This window comes from Humulus lupulus, chromosome 1 (genome assembly GCF_963169125.1).
Source record: "Humulus lupulus chromosome 1, drHumLupu1.1, whole genome shotgun sequence".
Lineage (NCBI taxonomy): Eukaryota > Viridiplantae > Streptophyta > Magnoliopsida > Rosales > Cannabaceae > Humulus > Humulus lupulus.
Window position 1 is genome coordinate 36,722,279 of NC_084793.1, and position 15,162 is coordinate 36,737,440.

The following is a 15,162-nucleotide window of genomic DNA, read 5'->3' on the forward strand; positions in this document are numbered from 1 at the left end:
TAAAATATAGTTTTGGAAACCTAAGGGAGCCAAAAAGTAAAATTTGAAGATCTAATTAGTACAAAATAAATGTTAGGGACTTATATGATACAACTAGTAAAACTTGAGACTCCAAATGAATAACCTTATTTCAAAGTAAACTAATTCGTAAAGGTCAAGATAAAGTATAAAGTGGAGGACCCCATTTTTTTCTTCAAATTTATTCACCTTTTTCACTCCTTTTTAACCCCACAACAAAATAATATGTGGTCATATTTTGCTTTTTCTCTCTCTTTATTTATTGTTAGATATTCCAAATTAAAAAAATTTGAAGGAAAAAAAAAACTGAGATGGTTTGTATTTAGTTTTTACTTTTACATAATATTATTGTAATATCATACCATCTAAGACATATAAGCGTTTGTAGTCCAACGGTTAGGATAATTGCCTTCCAAGCAATAGACCCGGGTTCGACTCCCGGCAGACGCATTTCTTTTTCTTTTTTTAACATTTATTACATTATTTTAATAGTAAATCACTTTTTCAAACGTTTGTACAGAAAGTTAACGAAGAAAACTAAGCATGTTACATTTCTTTTTCTTTTTAACATTTATTACTAATCACGACTACCCCAAAAGGGAATTTATAGTTCTTTATTTACATTTATTAAAAGTATGAAATAAAAAATCACTTTTTCAAACGTTTGTATCGAAAGTTAACGAAGACAGCGAAACATGTTTCAACTTTGAGTTGTTCTTATAACAAGAAAATAGTAACAAAATGTGGAAAATACATATATTACATTCCAGATTAACCAAAGTCTAAGCTTCATAGTAATTTTAATACTATAATACAAAAATTTTGAAATAGTTTGACAAGTTTACCAGGGGCAAATAACTTAGTTTAATAAGAAATTTTGAATGATATACTACTTTCCACCCCAAAAATCCAAATAAGAATTAATCACTTCAAAACCAATCCTAATGGTAATACTCATACTCTATATCAAACCACACAAATTCACAAACAATCTAAGGTAGGGGGTCCTTCAGGAAACATTTATAACTTGAACAGATTGCAGCATATCAGAGACGACAATGACAAGGTCTTGAGGCTTGATCAACCCTCTTGCTTTCAGAAAAGAGAAACTTCTGCTTAGATTGTTTTCCATGTCGCCTGTGAAACCAAAGTGAAATGGTATAACTCCCCACTGCAGGTTCAGGCATCTCCGTGTTGATTCTGAGGGAGTGAAGGCAAATATCGGGCAGTTTGGTCGACAACCAGACATGAGAGACGCCATTTTTCCTGTGTTCGTGTAGACAAAGATAAAATCTGCTTTCAATTGTTCCGCTGCAAATGAAGTCAGATCAAACAATACCATGTTATTGAGGGAGAAAAAAGATGAAGATTTCAGATAAGCATTGTTAAACATACAGGAAGAATCCAAATGTCGTCAGACAATAGTTAACAAAAGTAGAGCCAATAGATAAGATCAATGACTAGTAATTCACATATAAATGACGCAAGATGTTAAGATCGTATAAAAAGGTTTTATCATATCCTGTCTAATTGGGAGAACTAGTTACAGTTTGTACTATTGTTTCTTTTTCCGTCTATAATAAGAGCTATCCATCCATTTAGCTTCCAGTTGTTGGATGGTTTTCAGTCATTTTCGGACCCAAAAAAAAAAAACTAGTTAATTATTAAGTATTGCATTTGTTTCAAGTTCACTCTTAAAATGTCCCTACGCTAGATATAATTTGGCTAAGAAAAATGAATGCGAAGCGCTTGCTTGGTGGCTTATTTTTTTGTTTTAAGGAAGAGAAAATAAAAAGGAAAAGGGACTCTTCCCTTGTGATTTTGGTCTGAAAAGAATGAAAGAAATCATCCTATTGTGAAAGGATAAAAGAAATCATCCCTTGTGAATACTTAGTCTAAACTCTTCAGTCCTAAATTCCCTTTACGAGATAACCCGAATACCCCAAAGAAAAAGATGCATCAGCCTTGGCATCTTAGCCAGGGAACTTTACCAAGGACATAAGCTTTAATTGCTTATATTGATAAACCTCCTTGTCAACTAGGGCCTTCTTTGATCTGATACATGCTCTGAGAATCTTGGTCGCCAATTAGATCATACATCAATGCAAGGTAATCTATATCAAGTTTACGAGATGCTAAAGAGTGAAAAGTAAGCTCACCCATCTTGGCAGCTGCATTGCATAACTTGTCCGATATATCTGTAGTCAAAGGAGATGTGGTTGAAAGTTCAACAAAGTCACGATGTTTTTCCTCCCTCAAATGCCTCTCAATTCTTAAACTGACATTTCTCAGCACAGATAATGCCTTTTCAGGATAATTTCCCATGGCAGATTCACCGGAAAGCATTAAAGCATCTGCTTGCTGTCCAACTGCTTCTGAAACATCAGCAACCTCTGCTCTAGTTGGAATAGGATATTCAATCATGGATTCTAGTAGTTGGGAGGCAACAATAACGGGCTTATTCAGCTTCCTGCATAGCTGAACAATCATCTTTTGAACTGATGGAACCAGTTCCAACGGTATCTGTGCACCCAGGTCTCCTCTGGCTACCATAACACCATCAGATGCCATAACAATGTCTTGCAGATTATCCAAAGAATCAATGCTCTCTATCTTTGCAATGACAGCAACTTCACTGCAGTGAGTAGCACATAATTGTAAACTATAAATAGGTATGTATATCATGGTACAAGAATAAACAAATTTGGTTACAATTTTTAGTTGAAGTTTGCGAAGATTATTGTTATAACCATGTTTTACTGCATGTTTTTTTATTTGGCAAATCTGATCCCAGATGCATCTGGGCTGTGCTTTGGTTGCATATGGAGATCTTCGTGGTTTCAATTGCCACATGAGGTAAATTTGATTAGTTAGGTCTTAACTAATTCTGTTTAGGTTGTTAATAGGTTTTGATGTTAGGTTCTTTTACCTACCCTTTATATACTGATCAGTTTTGGGTTTTGATTGGTCAGCTAACCATTCAATTGTTGCAGAGAGTTTATTTGTTCTTGTTGTTTTTTCTCTCTAACAATTTTGTTGCAGATTTCTGGGTTAGATGTTCTTGGTTTTCCAGATTCTTCAAAGAGAAGAAGAGAGTGATCTTTTCTCAGTGTTTTCTGAAGGGATTTCAGAGTTGTGCTGAAGGGATTTCAGCCCTTCTTCTAAGGGAGTTAGAAATGCAGAAAGTTAAGTGGGAGATTCAACTCAGGATAAATTGTAAATCTTGCTATGAGTTTTAGATTGTTCTTAAGCAAATTGACATTTTAGTTTTGTAATTTGTAAAGAATAAAAGTTTACTATAGTGAAGTACCCTGGTCTTTGAGACCCAAGGAGTAGCTGATTTTATAAGGTAACTCTTTAAAAATCTGCTAGTGTTCTTTACATTCCAGAATTTGTTCTTTATTCTTTTGATGATTGAATCAAGTATTTAATTCATAGATTCAAAAAGTAACTTTTCAATTATTATGTCTGATACTAGGCTACTAGCTGTAAATATATTTATTAATTATAGTAATGAAAAGATGTTACAAAATATTGAAGGCATAAAAAACTAGACAAACTCACCTCTTACGATTTCTGGAGGCAATGTAGCTTTTTAAATGAGTAATAACATCTGCAGATTTGACAAAGGACACCCCAATAAAATCGACACCCTCTTCAATACCAAAATCAATGTCCAACCAATCCTACATTTAGAAACCCAATAACAATAAAAAAAAAATATCACATTCAATTCCACAAACATACAAAATATCACCCTCTTTTACATTGAAATCGTGTTAAAAAGTGCACCAACCTTAGATAGAAGAGTTGGAAGCATGGCATTACGCTCTCTGACAAGACTCCCATCCCTCCAAAAGTTAAGATTAGCTCGCGGTAACAACAACCCAGAATCTATACACCGGCACAGAACATCTGGACCAATCTTCTCAATCACCTCGAACCTCACCATTCCCCCATCAACAACAAGTTCATCGCCAACCTTCACATCTGTCTCGGCACACATGAATTGAAATACTCAGATCCAAACTCGACCCAACAGCACACAAACCAAAACAAAAACCCACAAAACAAATTTACCTTCAGCGAAACCATCGTAACTCACATTCACGGTTCGTTTCGGATAAGGAAACTCTAGAGCCCTGACTGTGAATGTCCACATATCACCATCCTGCAATTAAGCAAGAACCGTCAATAATACATACATATTATACAACTATATAGAGTGAAAAGCTGATCAGAACCTCTGCTTTGGCTGACGTTTGACCGCCGAAATCACCCATATGGATCTCGCTCCCCTCCGTGTCCATCAAGATCGCCACCGAATACCCCTTCTCCTGGTTGAGCCTCCTCACACGCTCCACCACCGCGCGGTGCCACTCGCGGGTGCCGTGGCACATGTTCAAACGCGCCACGCTCATCCCACCCGCTGCGAATGCCTCCAGCTGCTCGAACTCGCACGTATCGGGTCCAATCGTGCACACCAGCTTCGTCATCGGAGGCGTACGGTACTCTTCTTCTTCCTTCTGCTCTGTCTCGGTCGTCTTCCGGTCATCGAATAACAAGACTCCGGGACGTAAAGAGATGAGTTTCTGATTCAGAGTGGGAACACGATTGGAGACCTGAACAGCCCAAGGCTGGGGGGTAATGGGTAATGATCTGGGAAAGGTCGAGGAATGTGGTTGAGAAATGGAGACGGAGAAGAAAGTAGACTTCGACGATTGGGTTTCCGGAAAATTTGAATAGATCGACGACATGATCGGCGGCGAACGAGGGTGGCGGGATAAGGGAGTGTACGATAATTTAGGGTTTAATGAGGGCTTTTGCGTTTTGATTTGAGAGTAATTTGGTTTCGGTTAGGATTGACCGTTGGCGTTGAGAAAATATTGCAGCAGCTTTTTTTTTTAGCAATATAATTATTATTATTATTGAGAAATTGGGCATATGTTTTGCCCCACTATATGCCCAAATTGTAGACCCTTCGTTGGAAATCTTATGGTTAGAAAATGGTGGCCTGGCTTCTACCGTGGACCTTATTCGATTGCAAACCACTTAATTTTTTTTTCTTTCTTATTTCAGTATCATTTCTTTGATAATCTATTTCGGTCAATACCGTTTTTTTTAGTTATGATTATTAAAACCAAGCTTAGAATTTGTTACTTCTGCAATATCAAGCATTTCAAATACAGGAAATTCTCACTCGTACAGTACATTTGAAATGACTCATAATTTGATTTACACACTAGAATGGTGCGGATTCCTACAAGATCATTAATATTGTCATACTTTATCCCCTGTAAGTCTAAATCTAATTCAAATTCATCCGTATATGTAACTGAAGGAGACTCTGCCCCCTGCGCTTCAAAAAGAAAAAGAGTTAACTGACTTCATAGTTGTTGAACTTTGGACATCTTCGTTTCTAGTCTGGTTTCTGTAATTCTATTTGTAATTGTTTGCATACAGTTCATTAACTTTGTTTCGATGCCAATTTGAGTTCTCTAATAAAATCTTACCAAAAATATGACAGAAATGGTGAGATTTAGACAGAGACAAAGAATGTCACAAAATACAGTTACAGAACCACACCAAATGATTTCGAATTCAAAAACTGAAAACGCTAACTCAAAAACTGAAAAAGCTACAATTGCTTGTAGTGTATTTTCTCTAATTATGGAGGTTTTTATTTAATTCTAAAATTTTGGTCTGAGTTTTCTTACTGGACCTGAAAGTTGAAGTGGGTTTTGTTCCTACCCATTTAATGACACCCCAAATATGTGCTGATACAATTTTTCCAACAGAAGGTGATTCAAGGCTAATCATATGGTGATCTTATTTTTGGGTTTTGATCCAGGGCACAACATTGGACAATAATAAGAAAAAGTACGTAAGTGAAATGTTGAGAGAATCGCCTTGAGTTATATAGAGGAGACGAGTCAGAGCTTCGTGGATAATGTAGTAGACAAAATTTGTGTACATGCTAAAAAGCCCATCAAGTCAGTCGGATTAGCCAGCCATGCCCAATAAGCTAGCTAGACTAGTCAGTTAGGCCCAACCGAACATAAACAGGCTCACATGTACTGAATGAGCCAACCAAATGATCAATTCATACCCAGACCCGAATCCAGAAACACTCAATCAGCAGAGGACCATGAATCGGTCGAGATATCCGCAACTCTTCCCATGAATTTCAGGAGATAACCACTTTGTGTGAGTTTGATGAGTTAGGAAGACAGAAGGAGCAACGAAAACGAAAATGACTATAAGGAAGACCCTAGGGAGCTAAGGAAGATCTATGTGATAACCATTACTCTCAATACTCTTTTTGACTAACAAGATTCCCTCGAGCCGATCCAGTCGAGTGAGTCGAACCAGTCATACTGACCTGACCAGATTGTCGAGCTCCGCCGTCACATAACCACGAACCAGTCAGATTGACCTGACCGAACCATCAAGCTCCGCTGTCACCTGATCATCATTCTACTTACTTATTCACTATTACTTACATTATTATTTTACTTTTCTGGTTATCTTTAACAACAACCTGGCTAACTTGAGCATCAGAGTCCCTTTGGCTGACACCCACCAGTGCTCCCAATTGAACTATCGCCTCCTTATTTGTTCTTGACAGGTTGTTGGTGCCCGTTTAATCAATTGTAAGAAATCGCCTCTACAATTTGGCGCCCACTATGGGGCCCTAACAATCAAACAATTGACAAAGAATCAAGGAGTTCACTTGAGAGCTATGTCAGACGTGACTGAGACACCCGATCTGGCTGCCCAACTCGCCGCCCTTACTGCCCAAAGGAATGAGGATTGCGAGAAAATGAAGAGGATCGAAACTGAGAATGTTGACTTGCTCGTACGAATCGAAGCCATGTCCTCTCAGACTAGTAACTTCCAACCATCCCACTTCTAAGACCCAATCAGCTTGATGCAACCTTTAGGCGACTTCACCCCTATATCTAGCAATGATGGACTGAGTTAGACATATCCATTATCCTCGGTAAGGAACTATCAAACGCCACCTACCATGTCTAACATACATAATTCAATTGTAAATGTAGGAGAATAGGTAACCATGACCGAACATGGACATTCATTTGCACCCGAACAATAGCAGACTCCAGGAGACATCCGGCTAGCCTCGGTAGTCGGACAACAGCAGGTTCCAGGAGTCAGTCAGCTAGCCATTGGATTCAGATATCAATAGATCCCAGGAGCCAGTCAGCCAGCCATTGGATTCAGATATCAATAGATCCCAGGAGCCAGTCAGCCAGCCTCTGTTGCTGGACAACAATAGGTTCCAGGAGTCAGTCAGGCTGCCACTGGGGCCAGCCAGACCTTCATTGGAGCTTGTTAGAACACCCTTGAGCAGCAGGCAATTAGACCGAATCAACCAGTCGTAAGTGAGTTAGCTAGCCATACCACCATCAGCTCGCTTTCGATCCAAGATCCTAAGTTGGCTCGTAAATTGGCCGAGATGGAAGAAGCACTTATCCAAAAGATTCCTGGAATGCCAGCTCCAATTAAAAAGAGTGCAGCAAGCTGCTACGCTGACTCTTCGTTCGTTGACGAAATAGCAATGGTCGAGATGCCAAAAAAGTTCAGCTTCCCTCACATGAAGATGTTCGACGGGACGTTTGACCCTCATGACCATATCGCCTAATACAGACAGATGATGTTTACTGTGGCCATCCCGCGTGACATTAGAGAAGCTTGCACGTGTAAGGGGTTTGGTTCCAGTCTGATTGGACCATCCCTCCAATGGTATAGCAATTTACCTAATAATTCTATTTCTACTTTTGCACAATTGACTGACACTTTTGTTGAGCATTTTGCCAGTAGCAGGTTGCTTGAAAAGTCTGCGGAAGACCTATACATCATACTTCAACAACGGAGTGAGCCTTTACGAGACTATGTAGGCCGCTTCAACAAAGAGAAGGTTTCTATAACCAATTGCAATCAGGACACAACTATCTCAGCCTTTCGGAAAGAGCTCCACTACGACTCAGACCTGTACAAAGAACTCACCAAGTACCCTTGTAAGACAATGGAATATGTCCTCCCCAATGCCTGGGCACAGATGAAGTGGGAGGAGGATGAAGCCAATTATTATTGCTTCTCCCTATGGAAAGATACTCGAAGAGACTCAAGGGTGGACAGACAACAGAATGAAAGATGATCCGAGCCATACCCATATCCTAGCAGGCCTGAGAATAGAAGAAGGGAGTACAATCGGTTATCCGAGACACGCCCCTGAGATGGACCAAAAATACCAGAATACAACCTCTCAGTATCACCAACTGAAACTGTAATGACGTTAAAAGGGCTTGGAGACAGCATGAGGTGGCCCAAAAGGATGAGAACACCAGCCGACCAGAGGGACAAAACAAAGTGGTGCGACTTCCATGCTGACCATGGCCACTGGACAAACAAATGCATTTCCCTAAAGCTTGGAGTGTCAAACTTATTGAAACGCGGACACCTAACTAACCTCTTAACAGACAAAGGCAAGGGAACCTACCAAACCAGGGAAGACAAGTCAGGCAGCCAGAGAGAGCTGACTCCACCTAGACTGCCCACCCATGAATGCACCGTCAACGTAATAATAGGTGCCTCTGAGGTAAATGGAGTCACCCATTCAACAACAAAGAGAGATATTAAACAGACTAACTAGACCAAAGGGGAAGCTAGTGAGTCATAAAAGACAACAACCACCATGCGGCTCAAACCATCAGTTTTTCGACATTAGAGTCAACCAGACTTCTTAATCCACATCATGATGCTCTTGTTATTGCACTTTATATTTCCAATTGTTTTACTAAACGTATACTTATTGATAATGATAGTTCATCCAATGTTTTGTCTTTAAGGGCTCTCAATGAAATGGGGATAGATGAATCAAAGATCGTAAAGAGGACAACTGTCCTCATCGGCTTCAGCAGAGAACAAAAGAACACAGTAGGGGAAATTGAGCCACATGTCTATGTCGAAGGAGTTAACCTATGCACAAGGTTCGTGGTGGTAGACTCCCCCTCTGCTTACAACGTCATACTGGGTCGACCCTAGATACATGAAATGGAAGCAGTCCCTTCAACCTACCACCAAGTACTGAGATTCCTGACCAAGTGGGGGGTGAAGGAAATCAAAGGCCAGCAGAAATATTCAAGGGCATGCTCCTAGACTACCATGAAGGCCAAACCTGCCCAATTATAGAAACTACAGCAAGACATACCGACTGACTCACATCTTGACTAGCCTGACATGGCTGAGTTAGACGAAGTACAAATCCATCCGGACTTCCCAGACCACAAAGTTCAAATCGGATCAAGATTAGACCCTGACACCAGAACAAAGATTATTGAATTTCTTTCTAATAATTATGATTTTTTTGCTTGGTCCTATGCGGACATGACTGGAATTGACCCCGAGATTATTGTTCATAAATTACAGGTTGACCCAGACTACCCAGCGAGAAAGCAAAAGAGAATGAAGTTCGTGTAATGCCCCAAATTTCCTAATAGGGTTTAGGACCTTGATTAGGAGGCCGGGAGGGCCATAATTGATTTATCATGGTATTTAATGATTATATTCATGTTAATGTGAGTTATATTATTATATGATGATTATATGCATGCATATGGGTGTATTTATAATCATAAGGGCATTTTGGTAATTTGGCCTGTTGAGGGCATATTTGTAAATTGGGTGCATATTGTAATTTGTGAATAAGATTTTATTATTATGGAGATATACTCAAGCTATTCGGCATGAGACGATCATAGATTATGAGTTAGCGGTTTTGTCATAACGGGGTCAAGTTTGGGGTAATAGAAATGTTTATTTGATGATAAATTGGGAGTATTTGAGATCAGGATGGAATTCTGGAAGTTTTGACTATAATGTCCTCGGGGGTGTTTTCGGGACCCCAAGCCCTAGGTTTTATTTGAGGTTACTTAAGCTTGAAGTAGCTTGTCAGTTAAGAACGTATGTTAGAAGATCTCTCTCTCCCTTCCCGATAGCCTATTTTACCGTTCGAAGCTTTCTTAAAGGAATTTCGAGTTTTAGGAGTCGGAATCAAGCGAGGGTCGAGGCATAGAGATCCTAGGAAATATTATAAGCTTCTTAACCGAAGGATTTGACGGAAAACAACCCAATCAAAGGTAATCTAAGTTTGAAGTTTTGAGTTTCTAAAGTTTTTAAGCTTAGAATTGGACTTTGTGAATTGTTGAGTTTTTCGTTGGTTTGAACCTTGGGTTTTGAGGGTTTTGGAACTTTGGGAAGCTTGGGAACTTTGATTTGATGATTGGGGAATGTTTAGGTATGATTTTGGAGGCTTTGGAGTGTTAAAAACACGTTTGGGAATGGCCTAGAATTGGGAGCCGCGGCCCTGCTTTGAAGAAGCAGGTGAGAGTGTTGTACCTGCTGGGCGCCACGACCCTTGATGAATGGCACCGCAGCCCTTGCTTCAGGAAATTCTGGAGGCCGCGACCCAAGGTGCCAGGGCCGCAGCCCTTGCCCTGTTTTCACCCCGTTTGCTCGTTTGACCCCGGGAATTTAGCTATGGGCCTCGGGAGTGTTCCTACTACTTGGATTAGTTTGGATTGTTGTCCCAGAGGCTAGATTTTGGTTTGGTAACCTATGTTGATCATTTTATTGATGGTGTCCCATATTTGGTTATGATTAGGTGATTGCTAAGGGCTTAAAGGTTGATCGTTCTTATATTGGTTCTAGCTCAAATCTGAGGTAAGAAAACTGCACCCTGTGTATATGTGTCATGCATGGCTATTCTTGATGCATGTTGGTTGATCATTAAGTATGACATGCATGGCTATTATTGGTGCATGTTGGATTGTTGAATATAATGCATATGATGCACAAGAAACATGTGAATAGGACATGCTTTACACATTGAGTATGATGTTGTTCAGAGCTTGAGCCTCTGTGTTCGTGCATAGTCCTAATTGTACTAGTACTTGTTAAGTAAGCATGTTGAATACCTTGTTATGGATATTGGATATGTGATACATGTTTGGTGACATGGCTTACTTGTGTGTGGCACTGACTTATTAGTCTGAATCGGCAACGGTGTTAGATCCATCTGTGAAGCTGTGATTTACTAGTCAAGTTCACAATGAGTTGAACACTGGTCGTGTTTTACTTGACCTAAGAGTCAGAAATGGCATAGCGTCACGAACGCCGAGCCAAATGAAGATTAGATCTAATCAATATTGGCGTTGAATGACTCATATGGGGTATTAATGTTGCACCGACCAGAAGGTTGACGAAAATTATAAGCGCTTATCTAGTCTGAGACTAGTTATTCAGAGCCAGGGCATATGGCCCCGGTGACTGTTTGTCACATGGCTAGGGAACGCAGTTCCACAGTTATGACTCTAGAGTCAGGAGGGAGGTTATGTTGGTGACTAATCACCATGCACCTATCCTGTTAAAACTAATGAGATGCTCACTTATTTATTGAGCCCTGGTGATCCTATCGTCACATGGCTAAAGGGTGTTGTCCCCATATTTGTGACTTTTTGTGATAGTCACCTATTTGTTGGACTGTTGGTCCTGAATAATTAATACAATCACTGTTGATATTATATCATGTTATATTGTGTTTTCTTGCTGAGTTTCGGCTCACGGGTGCTATGTGGTGCAGGTAGAGGCAAAAGAAAGTTGGACCATCCCTTGAGTTAGAGAGTTTAGGTGATGACGTGTACATATGTAGCTGCTCGTCCGCCACGGTCGAGGTTTAAGGAGGAACTAGGGTTAAACCCTGTTTTGCCGCGTAGAATGGCTTGTTGTAAATATTTTCTTGTAGTAAACTCTGAAATTATAATTTTGGGATCCCAACATATATATATTAAACGTTCTAATGAAACGTTATATCTTATTAAAAAAATTTAATCCCTAAACCGCTAATCATACTTAGTTACACGATTTTGGCCAAATAACTCGATTAACAAGTTTAGCACTGTTTACAAGGCACACCGTAACGGTCCCTGGAGTTGGGGTGTTACAGTTCGCCCCTAAAAGAAACAAGGCAATTAACGAAGAAGTCCAAAAGCTTATTGAGAACGAATTCGTAAGGGAGGTGCATTACCTCGAGTGGAGAAGAATGGCAAATGGTGAGTGTGCATCGATTTCATAGACCTCAACTAGGCGTGTCTTAAGGATTCGTTCCCATTAACTATTAGGATTGATGCCCTAAAAGCATGTAAAGACATTTTATTGATTTTAAATAAAAGTACAATTTTATTATATTTTAATGTTATAATTATTGTTTGAATTAATTATATAATAATATCAAGAAAATTCCTTATTTATTTATAAGAATATGATCTTGTAATAGTACGAGAGAATTAAGATCATATATAATGAATAAAATAGTCAGTAACATATTAATATGGAATCTTTAATGAATGGTTACTAGTCCAGTTTGCTATGCATACGAGATGTGAGTAATCTAGATTCAGATTATTGATGTGGATAGACATCTTAGTAAAGGTGTTGTATATAATAGAGATTATATATGACATGACCGATGAGAATTAATTATCTTTATAAACTTGCCGTTTGATGTAAAGATTTAATTCTTATCATAATAGATGATCATTTGTAGATTAGTCTAAATCCTGAATATTCATGAACTTTTGTTTATGTTTATTGGATCTTTTTATTCACTCGTTAAGGTCTCTTAGAATAATGAGGCTAATGACTTTTGTTTTGGAGATTCAATATCATGAATGACTGGGAACATGAATTACAATAATGGAATCCATGTTTTCCTAATGGATCGAATATTGGGTCCCCTTAAGGGTTAATTCTGGAACTGAATAGTTATTGAGCTCAAATCTATAATTAGATTATAGATTAATTATTTTCTAGTGAACTAATGGCACTTAAGGACCAAGAGGTAATTAGAAGGGTAAAATGGTAATTTTGACCAACTCTAATTAATGAACCAATAATGGAGGACAGAATTGCATATATTGATTATATCAATGGACTACAAGAGAAAACTCTATAAATATAATTTTATAAATACTTAGAGTGCAATTCCATATTTATAATGGAGTAATCATGAAATTAATAAATAAGATTATTTGATTAAAGAGTTTAATTAATAATCTTGTTTATTGGAGCTTCGTATTATAGGTCCATGGTCCCTAGATCACCTTTGTTCTACATTGTCAAGGGTAATGATGTCAAAAGAAAGGTTTGTAAAGAGAAATGACTAAATTGCAAATGAATTAACTTTCCAATGCAAGGAAATAATTATGTGATAATTATGGGCAATTGATTACTTGTGAATTAATTAATTATTTAACCATATAGTTTTTATTTTGAAAAACTATAGGTTAAATTAATATTAATCTTGTTTGGATTAACATGAAGAGAGAGAATAATAAATATCTTATTTACAATATGATATTTATTTAGTTAATTTAAAACTTATATTTTAAGATAAAGTTTATTTTGAATTAACTGATATTTTTGTTGAGATAAATATATTGTCTTAAAGATTGATTAAACAAACAAATGAGAAAATCAAAGAAACCATGATTAGGTTGGGCGACACACACTGTGCAACACAGTGTGTGGTGCCTAACTCAGGGATTTTTATCCCTGTGATTTGAATTTTGAATTTCAAATAATTTTGCTTAATCAGTTATTTAATTATTCTTTTTAAATATGATTTAAATAAATAATTAAATTTAAATATCTGATTAGTTTTAATTTGAATTATATTTCTAATAAAATAAATATTATTTAATTAGATTAAATATCTTTATATAAGTCTGACAGTACGTGACTTTTAGAATAAGCTTTGTTTTTATTTTGAGAATAAAAATATAATTTCTCTCTCTCAAAAGCGATAGTTTTCTCAAAAACTTGAAAATTATTCTATATCTCATGTGTTGAGTACATCTAGAGAGTCACATAAATCAACCTTTTGAATCCTACATGCCCATACATGTCCTTGTGTGTTTCAGTATTTGTTTGGAAGATCAGGGTGTGAGCTTTCAGATTGCAGGATTGGAAGATCGTTGATTTTATACAAAAAGATTCAAGAACACTTGATAGGCTACAAGAGGTAATCCCTGATATGTTTTGTATGTGATTTAATATTTATATATGTATATGATCTTGGCTGGAATTAATATTTATTAAATTGGGTCTATATATTTCACTGCGTACCTTTGATTTGATCATTTAATACCAACATTAACACACACAGACATGCTGGTAGACGGCACAATCGGTCATGAAGTCCTTAGCTTCATAGACGCGTACTCAGGATACAACCAGATCCTGGTGCACCTAAACGACCAAGAGAAGATGGCCTGCATGACCAACCTGGGCATATTCTGTTACAAGGTCATGTTGTTTGGACTGAAGAATGCAGGGGAAACTTACCAACATTTAGTGAATAAGATGTTTACTGACTTACTGGGGAAGACTATGGAAGTCTACATCGATGACATGCTCGTCAAATCCCTTATTGCAGAAGACCACATCTGTCATTTAAAACAATCGTTTAATACTCTTAGAAAATATAACATGAAATTGAATACGACTAAATGTTCTTTTGGTGTCACTGCAGGAAAGTTCCTTGGCTACCTGGTCACTCAGAGAGGAATCGAATCCAACTCGGCACAAATAGATTCGATCAAAAGAATCATATCCGCAACATGCATTAATGAGATGCAAAAGCTAACTGGACGTGTTGCTGCACTTAATCGGATCATCTCAAAGTCATTTGAACGATGCCATCCTTTCTTCAACACGCTGAGGAAGTCAAAAACATTTGAGTGGACAACAAAATGCAAGGAAGCTTTGGCTGAACTTAAGTGCTACTTGACCAACCCACCTTTGCTGTCAAAGCCAAAAGACAATGAGGTGTTGCTCATCTACCTGGCTGTATCCAAGACAATACTCAGTGCGGTCCTAATCTGAGAGGACGAAGGTAGACAGTACCCGGTCTATTATGTAAGCAAGTCCCTATTGGACACAGAGATGAGATACAATCAGCTAGAAAAGCTTGCGTTAGCATTCATGCATGCAGCAAGGAAGCTACGCCCTTACTTCTAGTGCCATCCAATAATGGTCTTGACTACCTTCCCACTTAAGATC

General features: G+C 38.1%; 1 protein-coding gene, 1 long non-coding RNA gene and 1 other non-coding gene across 3 annotated transcripts; 2 read left to right on the forward strand and 1 right to left on the reverse strand.

The window, feature by feature from the left end:
* The first annotated feature begins 396 nt into the window (after positions 1 to 396).
* TRNAG-UCC (transfer RNA glycine (anticodon UCC)) lies at positions 397 to 468 on the forward strand. The gene has a single exon. It is a non-coding gene; the product is annotated as a tRNA-Gly (tRNA).
* A 246-nt stretch (positions 469 to 714) lies between these two features.
* On the reverse strand, positions 715 to 4,970 carry LOC133791190 (pyruvate kinase isozyme A, chloroplastic-like). Its single transcript, XM_062229115.1, has 6 exons — positions 4,263 to 4,970; positions 4,099 to 4,189; positions 3,815 to 4,008; positions 3,583 to 3,704; positions 2,178 to 2,653; positions 715 to 1,329 (listed from the first exon to the last, which is right to left on the reverse strand). The coding sequence occupies exons 1-6, from the start codon at positions 4,773 to 4,775 to the stop codon at positions 1,028 to 1,030; spliced, it is 1,698 nt and encodes a 565-aa protein (XP_062085099.1). The 5' UTR covers positions 4,776 to 4,970; the 3' UTR covers positions 715 to 1,027.
* Positions 2,551 to 3,263, forward strand: LOC133791199 (uncharacterized). The gene is made up of 3 exons (XR_009874142.1): positions 2,551 to 2,690; positions 2,813 to 2,874; positions 3,061 to 3,263. It is a non-coding gene; the product is annotated as an uncharacterized LOC133791199 (long non-coding RNA).
* Positions 4,971 to 15,162: the final 10,192 nt, after the last annotated feature.